The 20,201-nt window shown below is 46.9% G+C and overlaps 1 protein-coding gene across 13 annotated transcripts in view; it reads right to left on the reverse strand.

Moving 5' to 3' along the window:
• Positions 1-20,201, reverse strand: part of CADM1 (cell adhesion molecule 1) — a 318,560-nt gene that overhangs the window by 128,206 nt on the left and 170,153 nt on the right. Inside the window, exon 1 of one of the 13 annotated variants that reach the window (XM_048512898.1) lies at positions 4,748-4,781. The exons of the other annotated variants lie outside the window; for them this stretch is intronic. Coding sequence (XP_048368855.1) covers positions 4,748-4,766 — 19 coding nt within the window. The 5' untranslated portion in view covers positions 4,767-4,781. Of the gene's footprint in view, positions 1-4,747; positions 4,782-20,201 lie in introns of those variants that run through there. 13 annotated transcript variants of the gene reach the window in all.

The following is a 20,201-nucleotide window of genomic DNA, read 5'->3' on the forward strand; positions in this document are numbered from 1 at the left end:
GGCAAGTAACCTCAGGAGCTCCCCACCAGCCAGAAAGTGAGATATACATCGAATACATTTTAATTTATTTTACAACACTGATGGTCCACCTCTCTCAAAAAAGATCCCAGGTGGACAAATGGAGATCACTGCTAACACCTGGCCATAGAAGCAGCTTCCACTGTTGGCACAGAAAATGAGTCCTGTGAAAGACCCAGCATAAGAGAGCAGCTGCTGGCAAGAAGCTGGAGCAAATCTGGGCAGTTTTATCATGGCACATGTCTTGAAATCTGCTAAGGGATAGGCAGATGACAATTCGGTGAAAGCCCAAAGGCGGACACGCTCTCAGTCTCTCTCCCAACCACAATGACTGAGCCCCTTGTACGACAATCTGGGACAGCGTTCCACTTGCACAGTCCGAAAAATGCTCTGCCGCTCATGTGCACTTGCTTTTTCTCATGTGAACTTGCTTGTACATAATCTGGGTTGCCAGAAAGGACATCTCCTCCCTCTGCAGATGTTTGCATCCTGCCCTGATGAAAGGAATTTAAGCAATGTTGCCATTAAAGACCGTAAGCTCACTCAAGAATGCCGCCTCACACCATGGCAGGGGGGGTGGAACTGGAGAACCGTCGCTAAAGCCCAGATCTGCATTCTGCTCACCCCTGATACTGCTCTTGCAAAGTTCATTTGAAGCAGGATTATGTCTCAGGTTGATAGACCACCAGGCACTCCGGAGATGGTGGGGCAAGGAATCAGCAGTGGATTCATTTCATAGACAAACACTCCATAATGCCAAGCCAGTTTTGACAGATAGCATCAAAACGTGATCTGAATGCCAAGACGCGCCCCTGCAAACCGGTTGCTAAGGGAGAGACCTCGTTCAGCAAATTAAGAAGATTTACCAGAAAAAAAAAATACATCCAGCCGAGCAACTTGCATGCCAATGGTGTCCTCGTCCTGCCCTGACACAGGAAGAAAGTTTAGATGGAGCTCCTTGCGGACCTTCGCATCCAGCAGAGGCCTCCGACGGTTTCAGAGTGAGTTCTCCTCTGAGTCATCCTCTGTGACTCCACAATCAATTTGTTTCCCTTGACTAAGTACTCTCTGAGGGCAAAGGGAATCCAGGGCACTCTGAACCTCACCTGTCCAACACAGGTGTTGAGGGGGCCGTGGTTCCATGGAAGAGCCTCTGCTTGGCTGGGTTCCAACCCTCGGCATCTCCAATGAGAAGGACCAGGCAGCGGGTGCTGTGAAGGAACTCAGCACCCTGGAGAGCTGCTGTCAATCTGAGTAGGCAACGTTAATTGTGGTAGACCAAGGGCCTCATTCAGAAGCACGGCTTTAGGGAAGGGGCTGCGGTTCAGTGGTAGAATGTCTGCTTTTGGCATGCAGAAGGTTCGCGGTTCAATCCCTGGCATCTCCAGTTAAAAGGACCAGGCAGGAGGTGGTGAGAACGGCCTCTGCTCATGACCCTGGAGAGTCGCTGCCAGGTTGCACAGACAGAAGCCACCTTTATGAGCCAAAGGTCTGATTTGGCACAAGACAGCTTCAGGTGCACCCATGTGAATGTAATTCAGATTTCCCAGAGAAGGTGGGTGGAATGTTTGCAGCTTATGGTGTTAACTAGCTCTGCTCCGACTGGCACTGGGCCTGACCCATCTTCACTGTTACAGTCCATAAACTGGCTAATGGGCAAGCCCCTAAGAGGTGAGCTGACTCTTCTTCTTCTTCTTCTTCTTTTTTAGAACAAGGCAGCTGGATCAGACCAGAGTCCATCTAGTCCAGCTCTCTGCTACTCGCAGTGGCCCACCAGGTGCCTTTGGGAGCTCACATGCAGGAGGTGAAAGCAAGGGCCTTCTGCTGCTGCTGCTGCTCCTGAGCACCTGGACTGTTAAGGCATTTGCAATCTCAGATCAAGGAGGATCAAGATTGGCAGCCATAGATCAACTTCTCCTCCATCAATCTGTCCAAGCCCCTTTTAAAGTCATCCAGGTTAGTGGCCATCACTCCCTCCTGTGGCAGCATATTCCAAACACCAATCACACGTTGCATGAAGAAGTGTTTCCTTTCATTAGTCCTAATTCTTCCCCCCAGCATTTTCAATGAATGCCCCCTGGTTCTAGTATTGTGAGAAAGAGAGAAAAAGTTCTCTCTGTCCACATTTTCTACCCCCTGCATAATTTTATGGACTTCAATCATATCCCCCCTCAGATGTCTCCTCTCCAAACTAAAGAGTCCCAAACGCTGCAGCCTCTCCTCATAAGGAAGGTGCTCCAGTCCCTCAATCATCCTCGTTGCCCTTCTCTGCACTTTTTCTATCTCCTCAATATCCTTCGAATGGCCTGGAAGTGCCGGCTGAGCCAGGTTACAAGAAAACAAAGCAAAACAAAACAAAACCCACAAAATGAGTACTGCTGGGAAGGGAGGCTCCCCCCTCCAGTTTGTGGCACAGACCACACGCCCCCCCACTCCCCACTCTCCAGATACGAACCAGCCAGACACAACTTAGCCACCCCCTCAAGCAAAGCCCTCCTCATTGACGGCCACAGTATTATATCCACATTGGTAAATGCTGCAAGTCAATCTGGCGGCCAGTTTCTGGCTGAAAACTAGAATTAAAAAAATACAGTGAATAAAAACCAAGAGAGAGACAAGAAAGTTTCACACAAACACTTCTAATTCCAAGCAACCAGCTGGGCTTAGTAGAAAGCTCCGGTAAATCATCCCAGTTCAATTTGTTTGGCAATCCAATTAAAACAAAACCAAAAAAAAAATTCTAGCATATTAAAGACGACAGCTGTAAGGAAATGCACTTAATCTTTACAGAGAGAACGTTGAATCACCTCTTTGTCTGAAAATGCAAAGCCGGTCTTAGTTAACCAGTGAGATTATTGAACAGTGGAGGACCCGGTTTTCATCCGCCCACACTCCTTTCCTTGCACAGGTAAATGTTTGAGTTTAAAATCTGTGCACAAACACTTCCTTTTAAAAACAATCTTCCAGGTTAAAACTTGCATGGTCAAGTGGCAGAAAACATGAATTCCCCATTCATCATGTTTTAATGATATCAAAAAATCAGAAAAGCAAAACACCACTCTGATCTTTGGAGCAGCAACTCCATCTGTAGGGCTTCACTGCATTAGGGCCCCGGAAGAGCCTCTCAGGTGACAACCATCTTTGAATTTCAGAAGGAAGTACTTTAGGCACAGGGGGACGGGGGACTCCGCCTAAGCTGCCAAAATTATCTTCTGCACAGTCTTCCGAAAGTGGTCCTGGCTCTTGCTGCGAAGCTGGGATTCAGGAGAGGGTATAACTCCATCCAGGCCAAGGTGGATTCCACCTCCTTGAACAACAGAACCCTTCAAGAAGACTGTCCTCCATCTTGGTCAGTTTGTACATCAGCATCTCATCCATCAGATAGCCTTCCAGAACTCACATCACAGAACTCACCCCCCCCCCCCCGCATCAACTAGAGAGGAGGCAGAACTGCATGTCAAAAAGCACACGACTCTGAATCCATCAAACTCCTCACCCACCAGTTCCATGCAAGTGTTAAAACACCACGGGGAACAGAACAAAACCCTCATACAGCCAGAACATAAATCCTCGAGTGTCAACTTCTGGAGCAGATGAGATGAGGAAGACATGGGCGGGCCACCACCACTTCTATCCCACAAGGTATTCCAGAAGGGTGCCTTGGTGGATGGTACGTGAAATCCAAGAGAAATGGGCAGGGTCACGTTCCTCCAACCTCCAGGCTGGCAGAAGTCACTCATCATGGGGAGCATGATTTGAGTTCATGTGTCAATTTAAAAAAATGCTGGAATTGGAGTGCCACATCCGGCTCCATTATCCAACAGGGGAATTTGGGGAACTAACTAGTAGTTGGACATTCATTAAGGTTTGGAAGGGATTCTTTGGGGGGGGGGCTGAATTCTTGGTTTCTTTCAAGGTGATTAGAGTTACCCCCAAAATGGGGGGGTGCATTCAAGAGACCCAAGCAGACATCTCCATTTAACCAATGTTACGCACCAAGGTAAGTCAAACTTTTTAAACCACGCTCTGTCATCTGGCCACAACTGCAGATATTCAAGCAAGCAACCGTTGCAGTCTTCAGAACTCCCTCGAATGCAGAGTCCACATCAGAAAACAGACGGGAGCGACTGTATCCCACGTCACCTGACTAACCCGGATGTGATGGACACGTTACTTGACGCAGCTGCCCTCATCACGCCTGAAACATCATGCTGTGAGATCATGGAAACTGCAGAATGACACAGCAGGCCTCATATTGCGGGGGAGTTGGCAAGAGGACCCATGCAGAGGCCAAACACTTAGTGATGATTCGTGTTCTGTTGATAAATATTGATCAATACAGACTCTTATCAGGGCTGAGGAAAAATCTCAAGCATTCATTTGCCTGCTGTCTGAAGCCCCCAAACACGTTAAATTCAGCAGCTAGAACCACCCAAAACTGTCAATAAACAAATGAAGCCAAAGATTTAAAAACAAGAAGAAGACAAATATGCCTCCAGCCTAGGTCCAAAGGCAGACCAAATCTACCCTGCAAGGTTTTTTTTAATTACTTCCACCATATTGTCAGATGGTGAAGAGATCATAACATGGGGCTCTTTAGCACATAGCAAACATGATGAAACACACATGCACACACGCAAGCGCACACACTCACTCCCAGGGCTTCAGCAGGGTGGCCTGAATTCTAAGGTCTTTGCTGAGAACACTCCAAGTTTAATAATGTTCTTACTGCCAGGAGGAAATGTCATGAAGCCTCGAAACACCCACAGCTTTAAGTCGGCTCGAAACCAGAGTACAGCTTAAAGTTCACCGGCACCGGTCAAATGTGATCTATAATCCTTCGGGTGGCAGAATTCGCACCAGCTACCATCATCCAATAGGTTAAAGGGCTTGTGAGAAGGAACCAGGAAGGGGCAACTTGCCTTATTTCTTACCTGAAAAAGAAAAGAAAAAGTGGATGAGTGTCCAGTCTCCACAAAAAGAAGGCAGACAGTCACAGCGACAAATATTCAAGGTTATTCTCAGAAACGGGACTGCAGGAGAGAGATCCACACCGTTTTCACACGGCAACACGAGCTGGGATTTTTCTTCTCAACAGACCTACCAAGTCACACTCTGTGAATGTTGGTCCCCTTTGGGGGTGAGAGATGCTCCAAACCACCTTCACACCCCTCCCCAACCACCGCATACACTTTAAGGCACTAGCATCCCCATATCCTGCTCCCTGGAAGATTTTTCCAAAAGAAAACAAACAGAAGCTGAACTCCCAGTTCCGCACCGTGCTAATTAACGCCCTTTTACTTCCCACCTTCTTCCTCCAGCCTCCTTCCCTAACTTGCTTGTTCTTTTGTTCTCAGCACCCCAAGGACCTCTCCCACCTCCACACATCCCTCCGATTCTGGCTCCCCATCACTGAGCGAGAACCAAACCCCACATAATGGCTTAACGTGGCTCCGTAACAGCCACTGCGAGTGTCAACAGCAAACAAAACATGACTCTGTGCTTTAACATGAATCCTGCCCACCCCCAGTCCCTCAACCAAGGGCCCTGGTTTTTCCTGGACTTGTCAAATGTTTGCATTAAAGAAAGAGCTCCTCCTGTCATATGTTAAGTTTATTTTTGCTCATCTGACCATTCCCCACCGGGCAGGAAGCTAATGACGGCTCTCCATCACTGACAGCCCGCAGTATTTACATCCATCCCGTTTCCATGACAGCCATGTCACTAATGCCCAAACCGCTTCCACCACACAAACCAACTGCGCGGCACAGAGCGGCAGGATGGAGTGCCCTGCAGTCATTATTCACCCGGCGCTTTCATTAACAAACTGCCCTTAATTACAGAGGTAATTGCAAAATTATTTCATAGTAGCAATTATTTTTCTTAGTCCAATCTGAGCTCTTTAAAGTGGGAGTCTGCCTACCAAGGTGGACCATCCCACCCCACTGGCAAACATCAGTGGGTTTCAAGCGTCTTGCCCACGAGAATGCACAGGTGCCCTCTCTAGCTCATGATGAGAATCCATCAGAAAAGGTAAACTTGTGTGCCCCCTTTTTACAATCTGTCACCCGAGATGCTTAACCTACTAGTGGCCATGACCCTTTCGAGCGGCAGCAACTGCTCCCAAGAGCCCTCTGTCTTAGGAGCGTTCACTTCCATACTGCTCCCCAAATTCCATTTATGGGCAGATTAGATGGAACACTATTGTGGTATTGTTGGTGGCTTTCATGGCCGGAATAACTAGGGTATTGTGGGTTTTCCGGGTTGCATGGATCTTTGATCCTCTGAAGATGCCAGCCACAGATGCAGGCGAAACGTCTGGAGAAAATGCTACTGGAACATGGCCATACAACCCAGAAAACCCACAACACTCTATGACTGAGTTAGTTAAAATCATACTTGACAGATCTGGGTTCCAGTTTCCTCTTGGCCATGAACTCATTGGGTGACTTTGGCCCAGTTAGGGTTGACAACTTTGAACTGGGCAATTCCTGGAGATTTGGGGGGGGGGGAGACTGGGGAGTAAGGGATTTGCGGAGGGGAGGAACCTCAGCAGGGTATGATGCTGTGGACTCCGCCTTCCAAAGCAGCCATTTTCTTTGGGGAGATGATCCCTGTTGCCTGGAAATCAGCTGTAATTCTGAGAGATCTCCAGCCATCACTGGGTTGGAGTCATGATCCCTGAAGCCTAGTCAGAAAAAAATGTCCTCTGCTATCCTCTCCTTCCATCCCATGCTGAGATGTCTCTTGCTCTTTCAGGTGTCTTCATCCCTCTCCTTGCTGCCCTTCCTGGCTTGAAATGGCTTCCACAACAGCCCTGCAAGATCTGGAACTTCCTCCAAAGCCCTCCCCAATACCCCTTCTCAGGACATCCAATAAAGCTGAGAGGCAGTAGCTTCAGAACAGATAAAAGGAAATATTTCCATATACAATGAGTGTAAAATTCACCTGGAATATGTGTACAGTTCTGGGCACTGCAATTCAAAAAGGATATTGACAAGCTGGAACAGGTCCAGAGGAGGGTGAACAAAATGGTAAACGGTCTGGAATGCATGCCCGCCCTACAAGGAGAGACTTAGGGAGCTGGGGATGTTTAGTCTGCAGAACAGAAGGTTAATTGGTGACATGATAGCCATGTTTAGATATTTGAAGGGATGTCATGTTGGTGAGGGAGCAAGCTTGTTTTCTGCTGCTCCAGGGACTAGGACCAGGAGTGATGGATTCAAGGTGAAGGAAATGAGATTCCACCAAAACATCAGTAAGGGCTGTTCAACAGTGGAATTCACTCCCTCAGAGTGTGGTGGAGTCTCCTTCTTTGGAGGTTCTTAAAGAGAGGCTGGATGGCCATCTGTCAGGAGTGCTTTGATGGTGTCTTCCTGCATTGCAGGGGGTTGGACTTGGTGGCCCTTGGGGTCTCTTCCAACTCTATCATTCCATGATGTGGAGTTCCCTACCAGAAGATGTAGTGATAGCCAAAAGCATAACAGCTTTAAAAGGGGATTAGTCAGATTCATAGAGGAGGAGAGGTCTATCCGTGGGTACCAGCCATGGTGATTCAAGGGAGCCTCCATATTCAAAGGCAGTCAGCCTCTAAATCCCAGTACCAGGAAGCAACATCAGGGGGAGGCCTTGGCCTCTATGCCCAGCTTCTTGGCCTTGCAGAGGAACTGGTTGGCCACTGTGTGAGACAGGATGGACCTTCACGGGTCTGATCCAGAAGGGCTCTTCTGATGCTCTCAAGAAGGGGAAGCCAGGCAGGCCAACCGTGGCACTCATCATAGGGCAATTCCAGAGCATCCACACTGGCAGGAAGGCAAACGGCTCCACCTGGGGGCCCCTCCTCCTTTGCTTCTCCTCAGAGGGAGAAATAAAAATTTAATGTAAGGAATTGGCTTGCTCTCCAGGCAGCTGAAACCTTGCAAGATACAATTTATTCCCTCCCAACTACAGTAAAATGAAGTTTCAAAGCAACCACCAATCCCAGAATGAAATTTAAAGTACATTTGTTTCAATATTATTCCTTCCAGCATTGAGATTTCACACTGAACCCCAGATTCCGGTCACCAAGCTATCAGGCTGAGATAAATGAGTCCCTTTTATGCAAAGAAACTACAGCTAGATTAAAAACTCCTCATAGATCAACACTAGAGCCAGCAAGTGAGCATATTTCATTTTGATGATTTCAAATGCTGCATTAATGAGAAAAAATTAAGGCAGATTCATCAGTGATCCAGCATCAGCAAGCGTTTTTTCAGCGCTACGTTCTGGGATGGCTCCTCACAAAAGCAGGCCAGTTGATCTAAGCCAACATCCACGGGTAACCATCCAGTTCTCTCCCTTGTGGGGTGGAAGAGACAGGGGGAGGCTGACATGATTAATTCAGTGCTGTTTCTGCGCCTGTATGTTTTTACCACTCTCCCGAGCAAATGTGTAAGCTGTAAGCACACAGTACTCCGAAAAATGCCTATTGTGAAAACTCACGGGGCTCTCTGCAGTCGGAGGAAAACAAACATCATAAGACATTCTGCCATAAATGCAGCATTTCCTTACTGGCTCTTTTCCTCACACTTAAAACATGCAAGTCATATTCTAAAGTATCCTTAATAGTCGGGTATGATTACACAAAAAACAACAGAGCGGCAAAGGCTTTTGAAAAAAAAATCACCCCAAAAATACCTAGAGAGATGCAATAAAACGGTTATCAGCACTGTTCGTTGGGATCTGCCAGCTAATCAGTTATAGACTCCCCTCCACTGAACAGCCTGTTTCTCTTGTACAGAGAAGATCCTCCGTCATCCAAATGAAGGGGCATTTTCTTTCATTCTGTTGTTCACTAGAAATTTCTCTAATTAACTGGTCCAGCATCACCATCGAGAACAGAGGGCAAACCCATCAAATACATCCACAAGACCCATGGGGGTGAAAGTTGCTTTCAACAGCTAAGAGGCTCTTCCAAAGTTTTATGTCGCTTTTCCCCACCAAAGAGCTCAAATCCGTACAGCAGCAGGAGAGTCTACCAGGCACAGCTGCAGGGCTCCCATGTGGACAGATTGGCAAAGCTAGTGGATGGGTACAAATCTTGTGGGAAAATAAGACACTGTGAACATAGAATCACAGAGTTGGGAGAGACAACGAAGGCCATCTAATCCAACCCCCACCCTGCAGAAATATACAACCAAAGCACTCCCGACACTTGGTCATTCAACCTCTGTTTGAAAACCTCCAAAGAGAGACTCCACCACCCTCCGAGGTAGTGTATTCCACTGTCAAAATGCACTAGGTCATTCATGCGCAGCTGGACAGGAACACAGATTCCCTGGAAACATGGTCAATTCCAGAATGGCTACCAACATTTGACACACTTCCCGGACGGGAACCATTTCTCTGGACCAAGATTCTGCAGGTCCCTTGCCGACTCCCAGTTGGAAACAGACCTCTGTAATTGACAGCATCTATCTAAGCAGGAGAGAACAGACAGTGTGGCATGTCTGAGGACACGTGGCCATATGTCACCACTGCAACAACAGCCAGAAGTTTGCACAACGCAAATGCCAAATCTTGACACCTAAACTAAACCTATACACAGATTTCCTGCTGCACTCACAGAGATGACCCAGAAGTGTCCTGACTGCCACACCTCAAAGCTTAGATCAGGAACTGAGGAACAAGAAAGAACGCTTGTAACGGAGAGTGGCCTGCAGGGTTTAAGGGTACATCGAGGAGGGGGAATGGTGTCATTTCCTGACCCCACGTGCCATGCCAATCTTGACATTTTCCGAACTATTCACAACAATTTCCTTCTGAACAACCCCAACAATCCCCCCCCCCCCAGTCACAGCATGAGTACCTTTACAAAAAATTTAGGCGGTGCAAGTTCATTTTATTTTCTGGAGTTTTTAACGGGAAACTTATTGCAAATATCTCTTGAAGGGAAGGGGGGTGCTGTTTGAGCTTTTAATTTTGTTTGCTTTAAATCGCAATGCTTTTAATTGTGATTTGAATGCAATCTTCAGCAACAAAAAAGGTGGGATACAAATATTTAAATAAATAAATAAAAAATATCCCCATTAACTGATCCTCTGAAGATGCCAGCCACAGATGCAGGTGAAACGTCAGGAGAAAATGCTGCTAGAACACGGCCATACAGCCCGGAAACCACACTGCACCCAAATCACCATTAACTGTTGGAAATATTGCCAGCTTACTTGTGCACAACAAGTTTGTGGCACCTGAAGGGGTGAAGCCGCGTAGAAAGAGCATCAGCGCTGAAGCAAGAGGCCCAGGCACGCAAGCGTCTCTCTTCTCCAGGACCGTTTCCTGGTCTGCTTTTGAGACCGGACTGCGGCGAACGGTTTGCTTTTTCCTCCTGCTTCCTGTAGGTGGAAGCAAACGCCTTGCTGAAGCAGAAGCATCTCAGAGAAGAGACTGGCACAGCCCAGAGCACTGAACGGACGCGGCTCCAGCATCAACATCCCCTCTTCTCCGCACTCTTTGCAAAGCCGTTCTGGAACCCTTCTCAGCCAACCCTCAGCCAGCCACAAGCACACACTCAAAGGCAGCAAGGATGCTATCATTTTATCAGCCCCATAAACAGGAGATTAAGTTTTAGGGCCACATTACATGGGATTTTAAAACACCATTTTACCCAACAAAACCATTTCGGACCATTGTGATAGATTTGCATGCCTGTCAGCCAAGCTGCAATTTTAGGACAGACTGGCTCGATTTCTGTAGCAGAAACCTTTATCCAGAACTAAGGGATCAGAATCAAGGTTTCCTGCCACTGAACAGGCGAGACACACCAGCTCCTGCAGGCAGATCCTGTGGCTGGCTAACAGTCATGAAGGGGGGGGGGGTCCTCCTACATGTGCGGCACAGAGAGAGCAAGAGAGAAAATCTTGGCAGAGCTCCAAGCTGGAACTGGGCCACAGACGTCAATGACAGCATTCCCACAATCACCCCTGATGCCCCTCCCCAATCAGATACAGGTGGTATGAATTAAAAATGAATTAAAGTTCCAAAGACAGAGACTGTAGCGGCCTCGGAGAACTCACTGCAGTTTTGCAAGCTCTTGTCTTCCAGGAACAGGTAGAAAGGGCTGTCCACACAGGTGGAGAGGCAGCTGGCACTCTGATCAGTCGCTCAGACAAAACTCAAACCAACAGCCGGGAAGAATCCAGCTAGGTGTTTGAAGGTGCACCTATCCCAGAAACACACAGTCTGAGATTTCCACTGAAATGTTCATATCAGTACATGAAATCCTGCTTTTCTACTCTTACTCTGTCAGATTGGTCATAAGTCCTGTTCGTCTCACTGATGGTGGAAATGGCTGACTGCTACAAGAAGCGGGGACTTTCCAGGCATGGCACCCCAACTGTGGGATATCAGTCCCTAGCTACTTCCCTTTCATTGGGTAGCCATGCTGGCCTGCAGTAGCAAAGCTAGATTCGAATCCAGCAGCACCTTAGAGACCAGCACAGGTATAAGCTTTTGAGAGTCACAGCTATCTGACAACTGGAGCTTTGAGTCACACAGGCTTATAAAATTGAAATCTTGTTCTCAGAAGTGCTCCTGAACTCGAACACTGCCCTTCCCGGTGAAAGTGCTGCTGTTCAGCTTGTCTTCAGGCTTGTGGTTTATTCTGTGGGTTTATCTGTGAGTTGGTTCATTAAATAATACATACATTACCTTGGTTAGTCTCTTGCCTTGATAGTCTCCTTGTGTTAAATTATACACTGAATATGCTGTTGGCGGCTGGGTGGGGGCGGGGATCTTCTTACGATTGATTTTAATTGTTTTCAGTATGACTGCATTGCTTGGACTGTTACAGAGGAAGAGGTTTTGATCTGAATGCTTTCTGCATTCTACTATGTTGTCAGCTACGCCCAAGAGATATCAGGCTGAACATAAATCTGTAGAATAAATTTATGTTGCTGGGTCTGTTCCTTCCTCCTCAGCCATGGAATGTTTGCAAACATTTCAACTACTCTGTGTGAGCAGCAAGGGCTTGCTGTATGGCCTTTTCCACATGTACAGCTAACCACATATTTTCCCAGTGGTCAAACCTTGTGCCTTGGAAACTTTTTCTGTGAAATACTTTCTTTCCCTCTGATGTTTTGCCCCTGCCCTTGTCTCTTCTGTTGAATTTATTCCACACTTTGCTACTGAACACATATTATTCCCTCTGGTGGTGAAATGTCATCCGTGACGCAGAAGAAAAACCCTCTCCCCTTTCTTTTCTTTTTGCACGGGCACTGTAGTGTTACCACACAGGTTTTGAAGAGGCAATTCAAAAATGCTTCAGTCTCCATTTCTGCTATGGAGAATTAACAGCCCAAAATGGAAACCAAGAACAATTCTTCATTACCCGAAGGAACAGAAACATGTAACCCTCCACCCCCCGCAAACACACACTCAAAGAACTACATTTCCTGACCAAATTTGATCTGCAGTAATATACCATTACTGCAGTCGTCTCCTATAACATGTGGTGACTACTCCTAGTAGTCTTTTCAGTCACCCCAGCATCTCAGTGTGTTAACGCTGATGCTATCCCCTGCAGTTTCAAAATCACTCTCTGCCCTAATGTTAATATTGCAAGGTCTATGTGAAATTGACAAAGCTGATCCAATCTCACTGGCTTCTTTGTATCTGTGCCTGCTCCAGCATTACATCACTAGTTCAATATGACAAAGCGGGGGGGGGGGGATGGCTGAAGGGGAGGTCAGGCAAGTACCTGGGGCTTGAATAAGGGCCAGGCATTTGGTGGGGCAAGGAAATAAAGATTGTTTCTACATGATCTCACACTCAAGGAAAGCTGGCTTGGAAACAGATTTTAAAAAACAACACCACCCACACACATTGCAGTGAAAGTGCTTTGAAAAACAATGGAGGAAAATGAAGGAAAAACATTTTTTGGGGGAAAAAATGTGTGCAATTCAAAGTGGGGAGAAAATAGGATTTGCTGGCAAGATATGTTGCAATTGACTTGTGCAGATATGCCGCAATTGACTCACGGAGGTATGTTGCAATTGACTCGTACATTACGACATGTACACAAGTGCTCTTGCAGTACAAACAACTCACTATGTATTAGAATCATAGAGCTGGAAGAGACCACCAGGGCCATCCAGTCCAACCGCCTACCATGCAGGAATTCACAATCAAAGTACCCTTGATAGATAGCCATCCAGCTTCTGTTTAAAAACCTCCTAAAAAGGAGACTCCACTACACTCTGAGGCAGTGCATTCCACTTTCGAACACCCCTGACAGTCAGGAGGTTCTTCCTAATGTTTAGGTGGAATTTCTTTTCCTGAACCTTGAATCCATGACTCCGTGTCCTAGTCTCTGGAGCAGCAGAACGAAACCTTGCTCCATCTTCAACATGACATCCCTTCAAATATTTAAACACAGCTATCATGCCACCCCTTAACCTTCTCTTCTCCAGAATAAACATACCCAGTTCCCTAAGCCACTCCTCTTAGGGAATGGAACCCAGAACTTTTGCCACTTTGGTTGCCCTCCTCTGGACCTGTTCCAGTTTGTCATTATCCTTCTTAAATTTTGGTGCCCAGAACTGGACACGGTATTCCAGGTCCAGCCAATGCAGAACAGAATGATCCTATTATGTTCCTTGATCTCAACGCCATATTCTTATTGTTCCGGCATTCTGTGACAAGCAGCTGCAAAACCATTGGCCTTGATTATCCAAAGAGAGTCCAGGGGGGAGAGGAGGAATATGTGGATGTGTTCAGTGTTGTACCACATCCAGAACTTTGCATTAAATGATACAGACTCCCTGGTGAACATTCCCATGCATCTACCATTTTATAGAGAAATCCAGTTCACCAGATAAGCCTCTGCCACTCAGGTGGAGGAGTGAGGAATCAAACCCGGTTCTCCAGATTAGAATCCACCCACTCTAAACCACTACACCACGCTTCCTCAGCCACTGTGGCCTCGGACTTGGATGATGCTTAAGAACCTCAGCAAGTGATATTCAATTGAAAGAGCTCACTATAAACACACACAAACAATTGAAAAGGGATTCAACATTCAGAGCAAAAAAAGTCAGGGCAGAAAATGCCCTCCATCATCCAATTGTGACCCATTTCATTTATGCAAAGATGCAGCACCTGTTTTCCCAGTGCTAAACAAGCCTTTGCCAACCAAGCAAAGCACTTCTAGGTCACCTGTGGGGTGGGGAGACGTGCAAGTCAGCACCAACTGGCCACAGTAGTGGGTAGAAGAGTGTCTTGATGCATTCCGATCACTGTGGCATCAAGTGCTAATAGCCAAGCAGCACCGGCCAGAGGGGCACAGAACGCAGATTGATTTCGGCGAAGGATGGAGATTAATTCAGTCAAACAAGAAAAGCGACTCCTATGCGAGGCCAGCCGCCCCAAGACTCCCCCTCCTCTTAGACCTCTGGGCTCTGCAGTCAGTCATTACACAAGTTCCAGACCAGATTATGAACAAAATTGAATTACACAAATATTTCACTAAATATCTTTTAAAGCCTCATTAATATTTATATCAAATCCATCTTCGAAGCACTTGGCATTTAAAAATCCATCTCAAAAAATCTCCAGCTAATTCAAGGCACGCATTTGGCATACAAATCAACAAAGTGCACCTCCCCATCCAATTTCATAAAATGAGAGATGAAAGGGCCTTAGAGGCCATCTAGCCCAACCCAGGCCAATTGGAGGACATCCAAAACCAGAGGATTCCTGGAAGACAGCCTCTACACAAAGACCTCCAACCCGGAAGGTTGGGCCAGAACCAGTGGGCTGAAATTAAACCAAAAGAGTTTTCAGCTACACATAAGGAAGAACTTCCTGTCACTAGGGTGTTGTGGGTTTTTCAGGTTGTATGGTGTTGTTCCAATGGAACACAGCCATACAACCTGGAAAACCCACAACACCCTAGCCCAGTGATGGCGAACCTGTGGAACGGGTACCAGAGGTGGCACTCAGAGCCCTCTCTGTGGGCACGTGCAGAGTGCCTCCCCCCCCCCAACATCTAGGCTGGCCTGGACCACTGGGCTCGATTATTAGCATTAAACCTAAGACCTAATTTTGGGGAAGCAATAACCCTGTTAAGCACTATTAACCCCACTGATTTTCATGCGCTGAACTAAAGCACGATCCTTTACCTGGGAGTACGCTCGGTTGCTGGCAATGGGGCTTGCTTCTGATTGAACCCTCCTAGGGTCGTGATTCACCCGTTGGAAGAGTTGCACGGTTGCTTCAAAGCAAAGCCACCGACGACCACCAAGTTTACTCCCGAGTAACGCACACCTTGGAGCCAACCACTTTTTTCCAAGCTAAAACCTCAGTATTCAGGTTAAATTGTCGTATTGGCGCTTTGTGATAAATAAGTGGGGTTTGGGGTTGCAATTTGGGCACTCAGTCTCGAAAAGGTTCGCCATCACTGCCCTAGCCTAATGATTCCAGTCATGAAAGTCTTCGACAATACAGCTTCCTGTCAGCTAAACCAGTTCCTTACTGGAACAGGCTTCCTCGGGAGGTGGTGAGCTCTCCTTCTACCAAGGTTTTTAAGCAGAGACTAGATGGCCATTTAACAGCCAGGCTGGCGCTGTCAGCTTAGGCAGATCAATGAGAGGAGGGCAGAAAGAAATGAGCCAGCGCCCGGCTCTCATGGCCTTTTCTTACACGCCCAGGAAAATGCCAACCACCACTTTGGGGTCAGGAAGGAGTTTTCCTCCAGGCCAGATTGGCTAGGTTACCTGCAGGACTTTTGCCATCTTCTGGACAAAGAGCAGGGGCCACCAGGTGAGCGTGAGAGAGAGGTAGCTATGAATTTCCTGCATCATGCAGGGACTTGGACTAGATGACCCTTTAGATCCCTTCCAGCTCCATGTTTCTAGGAGAAACAGCCCCCAAACTGGTTCCACTGTTCAACCATTCTTACCATTGCAACATTTCTTCCACTGTTCAACCAAAATCTACCCTGCTAGCACAGTTGGTGGATTCAGAGTTGGCGAGGGCCAAGGAGACCGCTTGATTGCAGCCTGCTGCTCCAAAGCAAGGAAAGACGATCCTTGAAATAATTGGGAGCCCTCTGATTTGGGGCTCCCAATCAGGGGATCCACCCATTCAGTTCCTTGGTGCGGCACCTGCACAGCACACTTTGTGGCACGGGACTCAACATTCCTTTCGAAGGATGCAGTTGAAGAGAAAGAGCAGGGCTCCGAAACATCCACAGCCTTTGACTGATGAAGGTCAGAGAAAGGACGTGGGGTGAACAGTCCACATTCTGCATCACTGCAGCGGCCCCCCAAATCCCTCCAGGGGTCCTCAGCAGCAACACACAAGCTACGGCTGGACAGATATTTTTGAAATCCAGCAGCTTTGAACAAAAAATATTGATTAAGTCCCTCTGTGAGCTTGTTCGCCCGTCTCAGCCTAGTCTGAAATGCCACCCTTCAAGTCGAAAACTCAACAGGTCTCTTCCGTCTCGTTCCTGCCACTGGTCTCTCTGAACGTTTTGTGCGGGAGAGCTCTGCTTTCTTTGCATGTATTATTGCGGGAACTTTAGTTTCTCTCGAGACAAATGTTGTTTTTGTGGCTGCATCCTTTCATCCAGAACCGTCCGACGGAAATGGATCCTCACTGCTGAAAGCCGATGAGCAGATCAGAAGAGAACAGTATGTGGAGGCGGGGGACAGAACGGGGAAGACCCGTCAGATGCATTCCTGATTCTCTGGCCGCTCTACCAGTCAGCATTCAGAGTGCATGTGCACTCTGACCCAACAACATTTCAAACGGCAAACAACTGGGTCCCGCCAAGGAGCCAGTGTGGTGTAGTGGTTAAGATTAGGTGGATTCTAAACTGGAGAACCAGGTTTGATTCCCCACTCCTTCACCTAAGCGGCAGAAACTTATCTGGTGAACCAGATGTCTTTCCGCACTCCTGCATTCCTGCTGGGTGACCTTGGGCTACTCACAGTTCTCTTTGGACTCTCTCAGCCCCACCTGCCTCACAAGGTTGTGGGGGGTGGGGAGGGAAAGGAGACTGAATGCCACCTTGAGTCTCCTTTCAGGAGAGAAAAGGGGGGGGGGTATGAATCCAAACTTTTTGTTGTCATCATCATCTCATTCAAACAGAGCCTATTCCTGTCTCCAAAAGTTCTACATTCACACATGCAGTTATATATTCTCTCTCTCCTTCTCCTTCTCCTTCTCCATCTCCCTGTCCCTCTCCCTGTCCCTCTCCCTCCCTCCCTCCCTCCCTCCCTCCCTCCCTCTCTCTCTCTCTCTCTCTCTCTCTCTCTCTCTCACACACACACACACACACACACACACACACACACACACACACCAGTGTTCAGAACTGCGCTTTCCATTTTGGCAGGGTATCTTCCCTTCTAAACTTCAAGCTGTTCCGCACACAAAGAGAGATCTCGAGGGGCAGCCCCGATATTCACCTGCAGCTCAAACAGCAGTACCCCGTGGGACCTTTGCTAACCGATCAAGGCTCTGTGAGCGACCCCACTGTGCGATCCAGTTTAGGAAAAAGCTTATGCTCCAACACTGGTAATGTGTCTTTTTTATTATTATTAATGATTTTATTAAGTTTTAAAAGAAAACATACAGAAAAATTATCCATAATCATGACATAATAATGTGAAAAGCATTGGAACTATAAATTAGATAATTTCCTTCGTGTTCTACAATACAGGGTGAGAATATCAAAAACTATACCATTAAGAAGAAAGAAAGGAAAAAGGAAAAAGAAAGAGAATGATTAAAAGAAAGATGTTGGCTGGTTATATGGAAAAGAACCCAACCTTCTTAACCTTTTTGCTTTAGTAACACCAAATACTTCTACCTTAGAAGTGACTCTGACACTAAAAATACTTTCCTCAAAGTTATGTTACTTTCAACTATTGTTAAGAAAACTTAGTTTATACTATATAGCCCTCGTCAGGTGATCTAAACCTGGGGTCTGCAACCTGTGGCTCTCCAGATGTTCATGGACTACAACTCCCATCAGTCCCTACCAGCATGGCCAATTGATTAAACATCAATAATATATGATTGAAAAGTACAAAAAGATAATGTGTCTTTAAGGTGCCACAAGACCCTCTTCCTATTTTCTCAGTGCCGGATTAAAGGCAGCCCAAACCTCCCCAAACAAAAGAAATCTGCGGCTGGATGTACAAGGGAATCAGAGGCAGGAATGCTTCTAAAGGCCTCAGGGAGTGTTCTAAGGTGCCAATTAATTTAATGAATATTCCACAGTCTATAAATTTAAAAATGAATGAATAAAATCACCAAGTTATCCCAAGTTCCTCCCCACACCCTTTTTATTGCTCTTACTAGGGCTCCCGGAGGCACCTCATGTGTCTTCCCAGGATCTGAAGTTCTCAACCTTTTCTTTCCTGCACTCTAATGTTTGGGACTTTGCCTGACCACCATTTGTACAGACAGTGTTTGCCAGTGTGGTTTAGTGGTTAAGAGGAGGTGCACTCTAATCTGGAGAACAAGGTTTGATTCCCCACTCCTCCACCTGAGTGGCTGAGGCTTATCTGGTGGGTGACCTTGGGCCAGGCCCAGTTCTCTCAGAACTCTCTTAGCCCCATCTGCCTCACGAGGTGTCTGTTGTGGGGAGAGGAAGTGAGAGGAGCTTGTAAACCCCTTTGAATCTCCTTACAGAAGAGAAAGGGGGATATAAATTTAAACTCCTCTTCTTCTTAGCTCTCTCTACCTCTCACAGCACAATGGTCCCTCCCACCTACCCTTTTACTGCATGGAAAGATAAGGCTGTGAAGTTCACAGTTCCCTCTCTGCCACTACCCAGTTTCTTGAGAGAAGAGATTGTAGGATCAGAGACTCTGGCCCGAAATGCTCCCAAGATCTGATTTATGCTGCAAAAATAGCAAGCTGGGTGAGCCGACTGCAGATGGAAGAAAACAAACTCCACCCCCAGCTGTCGCACAAAACCTCATTTTGGAAGCACTGCTGGACAAGATGCTCAGAAAGCTGCCACTCATGCATCTGGCACAAGGGAAGCTGCCCACGGGACACAGCTACAACCTGCAAAATTCCCAACAGGCAAGCCAGCATTTGGTGCTTTAGTGGGCAACACAAGGAACTGACCCTCCTGTGTGGTAACAGCACCTACACATTTATGATGGGATCCAGTTGCTGCAGTGATTTATGCAACTGCAAACCCCTTTCATGCTCCCTTGGAACCTGCCTGAATTGATCTGTCTGGGCAGCAGGGGCGAGGGGTGGGGAGCAGAGATAGCTACGCTAAATAAAAATCCAACAATATTCATTCCCTGGGAGTTGGTGTCAAAACTAGACATCAAATAACTGTCAGTCCTTCCGCACAACTTAACTAACATGGCAATGAAAAGTTACCAGCGCTCCGTTTCTAAAATTGAATTTTGCATTAGTACAACAAACCAGATCTGAATGCTATTTACTCCTGGCTTGTCAAGTTAAATGCTCCAGTATCTAATTCAATATACATCAAACTAAAATTTGATGAATTTCAAGAAAGCGCTTCATTTTTTATGCTAGTCTGCTAAGGGAAAGGAATTACGCCAGCTATTTGTCATGATTGTCATTCCCAAGATAAGGAACTACTGAAATACCTCTAACTTACCTTAAGAACCCTGGTGATAATACAATATCTCCATGTGCCCAGTTTCTGCCACACTATAGCAAGAGACAGCTGCCTTCTGGCTGGGAACTTTCAGGAGATTAGGGGGTGGCCCCCAGGAGGGGAGAGAGCTCAGTGGGGTATTATGCCACACAACAGCCTCTCCAGAGCAGTCACCTTCACCAGGGGAAGTGATTGTGGTCATCTGGAGATCCGCTGCAATTCGGGGAGATCTCCAGGCCCCACCTGGGTCAGAAGAAGAAGAAGAAGAAGAAGAAGAAGAAGAAGAAGAAGAAGAAGAAGAAGAAGAAGAAGAAGAAGAAGAAGAAGAAGAAGAAGAGGAAGAAGAGGAAGAGGAGGAAGAGGAGGAAGAGGAGGAAGAGGAGGAAGAGGAGGAAGAGGAGGAAGAAGAAGAAGAAGAAGAAGAAGAAGAAGAAGAAGAAGAAGAAGAAGAAGAAGAAGAAGAAGAAGAAGAAGAAGAAGAGGAAGAAGAAGAAGAAGAGGAAGAAGAAGAGGAAGAGGAAGAAGAAGAAGAGGAAGAAGA

Source organism: Sphaerodactylus townsendi, linkage group LG12 (assembly GCF_021028975.2).
Source record: "Sphaerodactylus townsendi isolate TG3544 linkage group LG12, MPM_Stown_v2.3, whole genome shotgun sequence".
In the NCBI taxonomy this organism is placed as follows: domain Eukaryota; kingdom Metazoa; phylum Chordata; class Lepidosauria; order Squamata; family Sphaerodactylidae; genus Sphaerodactylus; species Sphaerodactylus townsendi.